Source organism: Macaca fascicularis, chromosome 2 (assembly GCF_037993035.2).
Source record: "Macaca fascicularis isolate 582-1 chromosome 2, T2T-MFA8v1.1".
Taxonomy (NCBI): Eukaryota; Metazoa; Chordata; class Mammalia; order Primates; family Cercopithecidae; genus Macaca; species Macaca fascicularis.
The window spans coordinates 14,599,463-14,612,325 of NC_088376.1; the positions used below are offsets into that span (position 1 = coordinate 14,599,463).

General features: G+C 38.0%; 1 protein-coding gene across 2 annotated transcripts in view; it reads right to left on the reverse strand.

The window, feature by feature from the left end:
- The window catches only part of PDCD6IP (programmed cell death 6 interacting protein), a 74,192-nt gene that overhangs the window by 48,977 nt on the left and 12,352 nt on the right, over positions 1-12,863 (reverse strand). For both annotated transcript variants that reach the window (XM_005545501.5, XM_005545500.5), the window contains exons 2-4: positions 11,459-11,513; positions 9,946-10,015; positions 473-600 (exon numbers count right to left, since the gene is read on the reverse strand). In XM_005545501.5, coding sequence (XP_005545558.3) covers positions 473-600; positions 9,946-10,015; positions 11,459-11,513 — 253 coding nt within the window. The remainder of the gene's footprint in view (positions 1-472; positions 601-9,945; positions 10,016-11,458; positions 11,514-12,863) is intronic.

Below are 12,863 nucleotides of genomic sequence, written 5' to 3' on the forward strand. Positions count from 1 at the left end.
ATTTAAATATGACCTCTCCACATGTCTCAAAGTTAAAATTTTATTTTCTTGCCAATTTCTTGTCTTTATTTTTGTAACAGTGAAATTTCAAGTGTGTCTCACTCTAAGAAAATATATGAAAATAATGTACAAATTTTTTAAATTAGGTAATTTATTTAAAATGGATTTACCCTAAATGCCTGAGATGAAATCTCAGACATTTCATAATTTCTTCAACCAACAATTATTGAGCCTCTATTATGTGCCAGGCACTGTGCTAGGTGCTGGGTATAAAACAATGAGGAAAAACAGACTTGGTCTATAGACAGTTTATCTAAGGGCTTCAACAGTAAGAATCAATTCATTTTAAAAGTGCATTCATTTAAGAAAACATCTGTTGGGTAAGAAGTATCTATAAACCTAAATGCAAACTATTTTCCACTTAATCCAATTTAGTGTTGATCATTATTGCAGTAACTACTTTTCCGCATACCTGGTAATGCTTAGCAGCGATTTTCAATCCTTCATCATTATCCAGGTTCTGTTCTGCTGCAATTTGGCTAGCTAAGGCTGCACAATTGAACAACACACAGCTCTTTTCATATCCTAAGCTTGCAAGAGCTGTAAAAAATTAAGAAGGAAAAATTTATCAGATTATTTTTTCTAAAGAAAACAAATGTTTCAAAGAGAAATACTATGACCTCTGTCATCCCGCTAACTCTCACAAAAACAAGTTTCCAGACCTGTTTTCTTGCTGTCATATGCTCCCACATTTCAAGCTGCCCTTACAGGCATTTATTTCCACAACAATATTCCCATCACCTAAAACGCTAAAGAACAGTAAGTTATTCTTTCTCTCCTTCCCTTTACTTCCACATTTCTATTACAATCAAATTCAAATGCAAAAGTCATTTTCATGTCATTTCTCTCAGTTTCTTAAATTTGAATAATTATTTCCATTTTTCCACCAACTCTCAAAATCATTGTCCCACCACAGTCAAACCAGTTCCTCATTACCACAAATCTAAGTCAATGCAATTACTCCTAGCTGGCCTTATGCTTTACTCCCTCAGGCAAATACATTTCTCAAAGAGCTAGCAGATTAGATGGGCTAAAACCCAACTCTGATAAAAAATCTACACACCTCACATCCACTTAGGATAGCTCCTATTAAAAAACAAACAGAAAATAAGCATTGATGAAGATACAAACTGGAACCCTCATGTACTGTTGGAGGGAATGCAAACTGGTGATTGGGTATGGTGGCTTACTCTTGTAATCCCAGCACTTTAGTAGGCTGAGGCAGGAGGATCTCTTGAAGCCAAGAGTTTGAGGTCAGCCTGAGCAACACAGCAAGACCCCATCTCTACAAAAAAAAAAAAGTTTTTAATCAGCCAGGTATGGTGGTACATGTCTGTAGTCCTACCTACTCGGAGGCAAGAGGACCATTTGAGCCCAAGAGTTCAAGGCTGCAGTGAGCTATGATCACGCCACTATACTCCAGCCTGAGCGACAGAGCAAGACCCTGTCTCAAAATAAAAAATAAAAAAAGTGCAACTACTGTGGAAAACAATATGGCAGGTCCTCAAAATATTAAAAATAGAATTGCTATTTTATCCAGCAATTCCACTTTTGGGTATACACCCCCAAAAATAATGAAAGCGGAGTCTCAAAGAGATATATGTATGCCCATGTTCATAGCAGCATTATTCACAATAGCCAAACATGAAAGCAACTCAAGTGTCTGTGGACTGATGAATGTATAAACAAAATGTAGTATATACATACAATGGAATATTAGTGAGCCTTAAACAAGAAGGAAATCATATGCTATAACAGGGATGAATCTTGAGGACATTAAGCTAAGTGCAATAAGTCAGCCACAAAAAGACAAATATTGTATGATTCCACTTATATGAGTTACCTAGAGTAATCAAATTCATAGAGACAGAAATCAGAATGATGGTTATCAGGGATGGTGGTAGGGGGAGACGGACTGTTGTTCAATGAGTACATTATTTCAGATTTGCAAGATGAAAAAGTTCTGGATGTATTCTACAACAATGTGAAAAACACCCAACACTAGTGAACTGTACACTTAAAAATGATTAAGATAACAAACTTGATGTAGTGAAACTTTTTAAATGCAGTCTATGATTCTATAGTTAAATTCAGAGACAGAAAGAATGGTAGTTGCCAAGGGCTGAGGGAAGAATGGGACATTATAATTTTTTTTTTTCCTTTTGAGACAGGGTCTCATTCTGTCACACAGGCTGGAGTGCACTAGTGCAATCACACTCATTGCAGCCTCTACCTCTTGGGCTCAATCGATCTTCCTGCCTCAGCTTCCTGAGTAGCTAGGACTACAGGCACAGGCCACCACACCCAGCTAATTTCTGTATTTTTTGTAGAGACAGTGACTCACTATGTTGCCTAGGCTGGTCTTAAACTCCTTGGTTCAAGCAATCCTCCCAACTTGGCCTCCCAAAATGCTTGAATTACAGGCATGAGCCACCACCCCCAGTCTGTGAAGTTATCATTTACTGGGCAGAGTTTCAGTTTTGTAAGGTGAAAAAGAGTTCTCAAGATGATGTTTGCACAATAATGTAAATGTACATGTACACTGAATATGCACACTGAAGTGTACACTTAAAAGGGTTAAGAAGGTATATTATGTATATTGTATCACAATTGAAAAATAACTTTTAAAAAAGAATCTATAATATCTCCCTGTTACTTACAGAATTCAATCACTTTGGAATTCAAGATCTTGCATAATGTGCAAGACATTGACCACCAGGCAAAATAAGGTTCCTTACAAAAAACACTGAACAAACCATCTAGGAGAATCAGAACACTACATTTGTATGTTTGTACCACAGAGTAGTGCCATAAAGTAAAGCCCTCCTTGTTACAGTACTTTGGTGGCCTCCTATGTAATAATGGCCAGTTTTCAACTTGCTTCCAAACCATTCTAGTCTCCTCATTCTAAACTAAAGCAGACATAAACATTAGCATTCCTTAAAGAGATTCAAAGATAGTACATCCATAAAAGAACAGGATTTTCTTAATTAATAAGAAAAAGCTCCTAAAAATTAAAAACATTTTTTTTTTTTTTTTTTTTGAGACGGAGTCTCACGCTGTTGCCCAGGCTGGAGTGCAGCGGCGCGATCTCGGCTCACTGCAAGCTCCGCCTCCCGGGTTCCCGCCATTCTCCTGCCTCAGCCTCCTGAGTAGCTGGGACTACAGGCGCCCGCCACGGCGCCCGGCTAATTTTTTTTTTGTATTTTTAGTAGAGACGGGGTTTCACTGTGGTCTCGATTTCCTGACCTTGTGATCCGCCCGCCTCGGCCTCCCAAAGTGCTGGGATTACAGGCTTGAGCCACCGCGCCCGGCCAAAAATTAAAAACTTGATTGTTAAATTTTTTTCCAAAGTTTTAAAGGTGGCGGAAGGAAAAAAAATTTACAAGTTTTAAAATTAGTATCTAGGCAATCTCTCAGAAGTAGAACATAAAGTCGAGAAAATAAAAATTACAAAAATTATGAGTGAACAACTCAGAACAACCAACATCTAAAAAAGTATTCCAAAGAAAGAGAGACAAAAGAGACAATTATCAAAGAAATATAAGAAAACTTCCCAGAGCTGAAGGGAGATATAAATGTTCAAACTAAAAGGGCCAAAAACACATGCCCTACAAATGAATAAAATGAAATCCCATTAAGTCTTTTGAGATTTCTAAACATGAAAGACAAAGAGAAGACTGTAAAAATATTCCCAAGAGCAAAGAAACAGATCACTTACAAAATAACAAAACTCAGACTTTTCATCAGTAACATTAGATACTAAAAGGCAAGAGATTGGCTGGGTGCAGTGGCTCATGTCTGTAATCCCAGCACTTCGGGAGGCTGAGGTGGGCAGATCACCAAGTCAAGAGATCAAGACCATTCTGGCCAACATGGTGAAACCCCGTCTCTACTAAAAGTACAAAAATTAGCTGGATGTGGTGGTGCACGTCGGTAGTCCCAGCTACTGGGAAGGTTGACGCAGGAGAATCGCTTGAACCCCGGAGGCGGAGGTTGCAGTGCACCGAGATCCTGCCACTACACTCCAGCCTGGCAACAGAGGGAGACTTCCTATCAAAAAAAAAAAAAAAAAGCCGGGCGCGGTGGCTCAAGCCTGTAATCCCAGCACTTTGGGAGGCCGAGACGGGCGGATCATGAGGTCAGGAGGTCCAGACCATCCTGGCTAACACGGTAAAACCCCGTCTCTACTAAAAAACACAAAAAACTAGCCAGGCAAGGTGGCGGGCGCCTGTAGTCCCAGCTACTCGAGAGGCTGAGGCAGGAGAATGGCGTAAACCCGGGAGGCGGAGCTTGCAGTGAGCTGAGATCCGGCCACTGCACTCCAGCCTGGGCGACAGAGCGAGACTCCGTCTCAAAAACAACAACAACAAAAAAAGGCAAGGGATCCATGCCTTCAAGTTCTGAATATAATTTTAATTAATTCAATAAATATATACATTAGGCTAGTATGGCAGGAAAGAGCAAGGAACAAAATTAAATATCAGCCGGTCGCGGTGGCTCACACCTGTAATCCCAGCACTTTGGGAGGCCAAGGCAGGTGGAGCTGTTAAGGCCAGGAGTTCGAGATCAGCCTGGCCAACATGGTGAAACCCTGTCTCTACTAAAAACACAAAAATTTGCCAGGCATGGTGGTGCGCGCCTGTAATCCCAGCTACTCAGGAGGTTGAGGCACGAGAATCACTTGAACCCCAGAGGCGGAGGTTGCACCGAGCTGAGATCACGGGGCTGCACTCCACCTCCGGCAACAGAGCAAGACTGTTCTCAAAAAAAAAAAAAAAAATGAATGAAATATATTCCGAACAAGAAATAAAAGTAAACTGTTTATATATCAAATACGTATCTCAATCTATTAAGTTGCCCATAAATATTATCATACCAGACTGTAGTCTCTCATTTTATTTTGACAATTTCTCATGTATAAGAGCTTTTATGAGATTTTACATATAAGAGCTATTTTGATCTTGCAATTAACTCATCTTTTTTCCTTTATTTTCTTCTATCCATCTAAACTTAAACCAGGTTTTCAAAACAATATTTTCCTTTTTTCAAAGATGACTTTTTAAATATTTAACTGTATTCTTGTTTCTTACTTGCTCTCTTTTTCATTTTTTCTTTTATCTTTTGTTTTCTTTTGAGACAAAGTGTTGCTCTGTCACCCAGGTTGAAGAACAGTGGCATAATCACGGCTTACTGCAGTCTTAACCTCCCAGGCTCAAGCGATCCTCTCACTTCAACTCCCCAAATAGTTAGGACTACAGGCACGCGCCACGATGTGTGGCTAATTTTTGTATTTTTTGTAGAGACAGAGTTTCGTCTGTTCCCCAGGTTGGTCTTGAACTCCTGGGCTCAAGTAATCCGCCTGTCTCGGCCTCCCCAAGTACTGGGATTAGAAGCATGAGCCACCACTTCCAGCCTCTAAACTTTTCAAAATGAAAATAACTAAATTATAAATATAGTTTTCTAAAATTCAAACATTTTAAACTACAAAAAAATAATTAAAAATCACCCAAGATCTCATCTTCCACAGTTAACCAGAATTTATTTTTTGGTATCTCACAAATAACTACATACACATTCACACACATAACTTTTCACAAAGTGGATACTATACCACACTCGAGTTGCCTGGAATGCACAACTCAAGGGAGGAGGAACCACTCTAGGTTCTATATGAGCACCATCCCAAGGAGCCCAACTCAGGGGACCCTAGAGTTGTACGATGCAACAACTCTGAACTAAGGCAGGCCTTTTATTCAATATTCCATTGATAGAGCTTTACATATCAACAAATATATATATGCATTTTTATTCTTAGTATTCCAAAAGTACACAATATTTAAATGAATGAGTAGTCTTTTATTTAACCAGGACATTACTGAATGACATTTAATTACCAATTTTTGCTACTAGAAATGCCTTGATGAACCACCTCCTGCTTTATGATCTAATTTTTTGCTTCCCAGTTCTTCTGGATACTTGAGTTCATCACTCAAGTGTCTCCTAGGTCTCCTGCCATCTGCTCCTTATTCGCAGCCTACTAAATTTCTTAAGTCATAACAACACTAAAAATCCTTTTCTTCACCTTGACTCCCTCTCAGCACGATGCTCCCTTTGTCCCCAAATCTTTACTGTAAATTTCCTGAAATGAGCAACCCACATTTACTGTTTCCATTCCCTCACCTCCCATTCACCCCTCAATCTGATGCTTCTTCAGGAAACTCCAAGCGAAACTTCTCTCTGCCAAATCCAAGGACTTCTCCAACCTTACATGACTGAGTTCTGCCACAATGACTCTGTCAAGGATGTTCCAGCCTGGACCTGGGATGATCATCAGAATCACTTGGAGATTTTTTTTTTTTTAGACGGAATCTCTCTCTGTTGCCCAGGCTGGAGTGCAATGGCACGATCTCGGCTCACTGCAACCTCTGCCTCCCAGGTTCAAGCGAGTCTCCTGCCTCAGCCTCCTGAGTAGCTGGGATCACAAGGTGTACACCATTACACCTGGCTGATTTTGTATTTTTAGTAGAGACAGCATTTCACCATGTTAGGCTAATCTCAAACTCCTGACCTTACGATCCACCCGCCTCCGCCTCCCAAAGTGTTGGGATTATAGGCGTGAGCCACCGCGCCCAGCCACCTGGAGATATTTTCAAAGATAATAATTCCAGTGCCCTACTCCAAAATTTTCTCCTATCACATCTGGCACTCTGTATCTTCATCTTTTATCTTACATTTTCCCCAGGTAATACTAATATGCAGCCAGGTTTGGGAACCACTGGACCACATCAACTTTGAAACTCTTCTGGCATTCCTTCACATCTCTATTTTACCCTGGTTCCTGTAAGATCTGAAAGCTTTTTCTCAACCTCATTCCCAGAACCTCTTCTTCTATTTCCCCGAATGTTATATTACTTAGCTCTGACTTTTATACTTTTCTCAGTCAATTATCTGCCAGAAGGAATAAATTTATTATCACCTAATAATTGTTCTCGAATGTGTATCTCTTTCTCTTCTGAGCTTTAAATCCTTTATTTCAGAATGCCAGAGAAATGTCTACCCAGAATAATACAGAAAAGTCAGACTCAAACTTTCTACTAAAAGGAACAAATATCCAATAGGTCAAATCAACTTATAAATCTCAGAGTCAAGCCTCAACTCCTACTCTTCCTTCTAACTGGTAGTCAGCAAATTCAGTCAACTTCACCTCTGAAAAGTCCGAAATCCCTCTCTTCTGTGACTCGCACACACTAGCTTGTCTAACCTCATTATCTCTCATCAGTCTCCTAACCGGTTTGTTTCTCTCTAGTCCCGGGAGTTAGGCTATCTAGATTCATATCCCAGCTTCATTAAATCCTAACCATATGACTTCAGAAAATCACGTAATCTTTCTAAACCAGTTTGTTCAACTGGCAATAATAGCACTTTCTTCATTAAGCTATTAGAGAATTCAGAAAGATTATTTATAAAGTCCCTTCCAGAGTGCCTGGGTAAAATAAATGCCCAATAAACATTCACTATTATTATACAAGAGGGGAAAGTAAAAAGTCAGAAGCATAATATTTGCAACTCTTCACAATCTGCTTTCTAATATCATCACCCTCCATAATCCCCAATTCAACCTATGGTTACAAGCCACAACAATAACTATCATTATATTAACATTATATATATCTACTATAAAATATATATTTCCATTTCCTCACCTATATATACGCCATAACAATAATTAAATTATTATATACAATATCTACTATAAAATATATATTTCCATTTCCTCACCTATATGTAAGTATAAACCCTAAATAAGATATAGATATATAGCTGGGCACGGTGGCTCATGCCTGTAATCCCAGCACTTTGGGAGGCCGAGGCGGGTGGATCACGAGGTCAGGAGATCAAGACCATCCTGGCTAACACGGTGAAACCCTATCTCTACTAAAAATACAAAAAATTAGCCGGGCATGGTGGCGGGCGCCTGTAGTCCCACCTACTCCGGAGGCTGAGGCAGGAGAATGGTGTGAACCCGAGAGGCGGAGCTTGCAGTGAGCCGAGATCGCGCCACTGCACTCCAGCCTGGGCAACGAAGTGAGACTCAGTGTCAAAAAAAAAAAAAAAAAAAAGATATAGATATATGTATGTATATGGTATGTACATACTATATAATACATATTATATATCTATATCTTATAAGGTATACAATATATATTATAGCATATCTTATATAATGTATATGCATGTTATAAAAGGAATATACTATATAAGGCATATTATACATAGTTATACATACTACATGTATATATACATAAATATCTATACATTATATATTATATAAATATATGTATAATAAACATATATGTATATGAATATATACAGTATATATACTATACATACACATATGTATATATGCATATATGTATACAAATATATGCTGTATACGTATGTATACGTAAGTATATATACATGTATGTGTATTATACATATATACATAATACACATATATACATATAATACACATTACAGACACATATAATACATATTATATACAAATACATATATACCATATATACATTGTATATACATATATAATATATACATATAATATACATATAATACATATATATCATATATGCATTACAATGTTATGTAATAATATAATTATTCATTGCAGCTAATATTTATTGAGCACTGTTCTTAGGACTTTACAAGTATTCACTCATTTAATCCACATAAGAATCCAATGAGATCAGCCAGGGGCTCATGCCTGTAATCCCAGCATCTTGGGAGGCCGAGGTGGGTGGATCACCTGAGGTCAGGAGTTCAACACCAGCCTGGCCAACATGATGAAACCCTGTCTCTACTAAAAAAATTACCCAGGTGTGGTGGCGGGTGCTTGTAATCCCAGCTACTCAGGAGGCTGAGGCAGGAGAATAGGGGAATCACTTGAACCCAGTAGGCAGAGGTTGCAGTTAGCCGAGATTGTGCTACTGTACTCCAGCCTGGGCAACAAGGGCAAAACTCTGTCTCAAAAAAAAAAAAAAAGAATCCAAAGAAATACATAGTATTAGGCCGGGCGCGGTGGCTCAAGCCTTTAATCCCAGCACTTTGGGAGGCCGAGACGGGCAGATCACGAGGTCAGGAGATCGAGACCATCCTGGCGAACACGGTGAAACCCCGTCTCTACTAAAAAAATACAAAAAACTAGCCGGGCGAGGTGGCGGGCGCCTGTAGTCCCAGCTACACAGGAGGCTGAGGCAGGAGAATGGCGTAAACCCGGGAGGCGGAGCTTGCAGTGAGCTGAGATCCGGCCACTGCGCTCCAGCCCCGGCGACAGAGCGAGACTCCGTCTCAAAAAAAAAAAAAAAAAAAAAAAAAGAAATACATAGTATTATTTCCATTTCACAGATGAGAAAATTAAGGCACAGAGATGTTATCTTGCTGGAGCTGGTAGATCAAAAGTCCTCACCCTTCTGACCTATGGTTATGATTTTGTGTCTGTAATATTATTTTCTACAAATCCATCCTTCAAGGCCTAACTCAAACATTGTCTGCTTTCAAAAGGTAGAATTACTTTCTTCCTCATATATACTTCTGTGAGTTTGTTCATAGGCTGATATTACATATTACACTTTTACATGATCAACTATCTTCCCAACAACTGAGTACATCGGTTTTACTCATTTTTATAACTAGGACAGTGCCTGGCAAGGCATGGGCTCTCCACAAATATTTCAAAATTGCATTAAAAGTTGAAGTTAAAAAGAAAATGAGATGTAAAAAACTTTAGTATTTATAAAGAGTCATTAGGATAACAATTTTAAAAACTAAAAACAATGCAAAGTAGTTAGACCAATTTTCCTATCACTTTTATTAAAAATTACATACCCAGTTTTACAGAGCCTCCAAAAAGTGAACCTTTATCAAAAGCATCCTTCCAGGTAAATGTCAAGCAGATCTGGATAGAATGAAAGAAAATAGAAAATTATGTTACCTTCCTGAATCTCATTAAATATTAAGTCTCCTTTAAAGAAAAATCCACTATGAAAAAAAGGACAAAAGCTCAATCTGTCTAAAATATTATCTCCTATAACCACCCAACTCCCTTTCCTTCTCCTTTTAAATTGAAATTTTAAAAAAGTAAAATACTGGCACTAGGATATTTCAAATGGTCATTCTGCCTCGGTAATCATAAACACTATCTTATTCATCTTTATAAACACACAATGACTTTAATGGAACAAAGTAAGTAGTAGACGCTTGTCAAATAAGCCAAGTGAAGCAAGGGAAATAAAAGTAAGTACTACAGGTTTCCTAGAAGATGAAATTAAAAACTATTCCATGATGACAAAAATAGGAGAATGGTTATTTTGGGGGATGGGTTAATATTTATCTAGGTGGTGGTTACACAGGCATACTCATTTTGTAAGATTCAAGCTATACCCATGATTTCTTCATTTTTCTGTATGCTACATGAAAATTAAATATTTACTTTATCAAAAAACTCTCTCTCTGCTCCTAAAATATGCATTATCACATACAAAGATTAGAAAGGAGTAAACCTCATTTAAATTATTTATTACAATCTAATATAAAAATGTCTAAATTCTTGATTAGGGAAATTTTCAAACATACAGAAAAACTACAGAGAATAAAGAGAATGAACTCCAGTATATCCATCAGCAGCCTTAGTCTTTTGCCCTTCTTGGTTCATCTACCTCCCAACTTGTCCTGCCTCCAGTCACCTACACTTTTTTCCCAGGAATATTTTAAAGGAAATCTCAACATATAATTATTTCACCTGTAAAAACTTTAGTACAAGAATGTTTAAAGTACTTTTCTTATAACTATTTTAAAATTTTAAAGTATCACTAATTTTAAAATCTTTATCCAATCTCCAAAATAAAACTATAAGAAATTATCAGCATTTTCAACATCTAGCCTTTAAGGAGAAGATAAAGTTGACATTTGTGTAATTAACATTTAATCACAACAGCATTTGCAACTTTTACATGCAAATGTAACTTGTGCAAATAATTTTTAAAGCACATAAACTGAGACTAATAATTCCTGAATTCTGCAGTTTCCTTCCTAATTCTGAAAAAGTCAAAGGGAAGGACACAGTAGATTAATCAGTCAATAAATCCTACTGACATAAAATGAAGTCCAAAAAAAAAAAAACAAACCATTGTTCTACATGAGCCCCAGAAGTGACTGAAGAATGACATGAATGGAATTCCAGGAGATTCTTTCTTCGGAAGCACATATATTCACATCAGACAGACCTAAAAGCTCCTATTTTTATAACACTATCTCATAAAACTCTAAAGACAGTGAAGATATTGGCAGAAGGAAATGGGTGCCATTACCATATAATTTTAAGACACAATTAATGACTTACCTGATTTTCAGAAAATGGGAATTTGGGTTCAATAGAACAAATCTGATCATAATATCTAAAAAACAGAGTAGAATTAATAATTACCAGAGCCAAATATTACACACATTCATGTAATTACAACTGGTTTAAGATGATACAAAAATTATTCATGCTTACTTCGAGCAGCTATTTTATATTAAACAAAGTATTTTAATACATAAACCAGAAGCTAAAAAAATGTATGCAGTGAAAAACTATGAACAAAAACTCATACCCACCACCACAGAAAAATATTTATCAACTGTCATTGGCTAAAAGCAAACTAACATCTGCTCCGAAAACCAAAATATTTCTTAAAAATACTATTTCTTACTAAAACAACTATGTTTATATCCATTAGACAAATTAGTATCTCTGGTAAACTGCCAATTAAAAGCAGGCTTACCAACTTTCAAATGTTTTGGGTAAGCCCACCACTATCTGTCTCTAGCACTGCCACACAGCACATCAAAGCTACCACAGTCTTTGAGCTAGAAATCCAAAAGTTTCCTAGACAATCTCTCCATTTCCTTTCTCATTCTTTCCAACCTGTTTTCTGCATAGCAGCCAGAATGATCACAAAATATAAAGCAGTCTTCCCCCTATCAGGGTGAGCTTTCAATCAGCAAGTCTGGCAAGGAAAGGAGTAGAAAAGGGTCAGGCCAAGCTTTCTAACTGGCCTCTAATCTTTCCTCCTTTCCTTTTTCCTTAAACGTCCCCCACCCCTTCATCAGGGGTATTTTTGTAATGATTATTTCTGGGGGCAAATTTTCGGCAGGAGTGGGCAACATATCTGAGACCAAGCTTTTGGCTGGCATGGCTAGGAGTTTGGTTATAAACAGGAAAAACTATGAAGTTAAGTAAATACATTGAAAATAATGGAAGCCAAGTTTCTCAAGGTCAGAGATACAAATACCTGAAAGGGCCAGGCAAGCGGATCATGCCTGTAATCGTAGTACTTTGGGAGGTTAAGGCGGGTGGATCACTTGAGCCTACAGTTCGAGACCAGCCTGGCCAACATGGCAAAACCCTGTCTCTACTAAAAATACAAACATTAGCCAGGCGTGGTGGCACACACCTGTGGTCCCAGCTACGCATAAGGCTGAAGTGGGAGGATCACTTGAGCCCTGGAGGTAATGGCTGCAGTGGGCCAAGATGGCGCCACTGTACACCAACCTGGGCAAGATCCTGTCTCAAAAAAAAAAAAAAAAAATCCACAAATATGAGAAGGCAGAAGGTTAGAGTAACTCCACAGTTTTAAACTGGAACTAGAGATATCAATGTAAACTTTTTGTTTGTTTACTGACAGGGTATCGTTCTGTTGCCCAGGCTGCAGTACAGTAGTGCAATCACAGCGCATGGTAACCTTGAACTCCCAGGCTCAAGC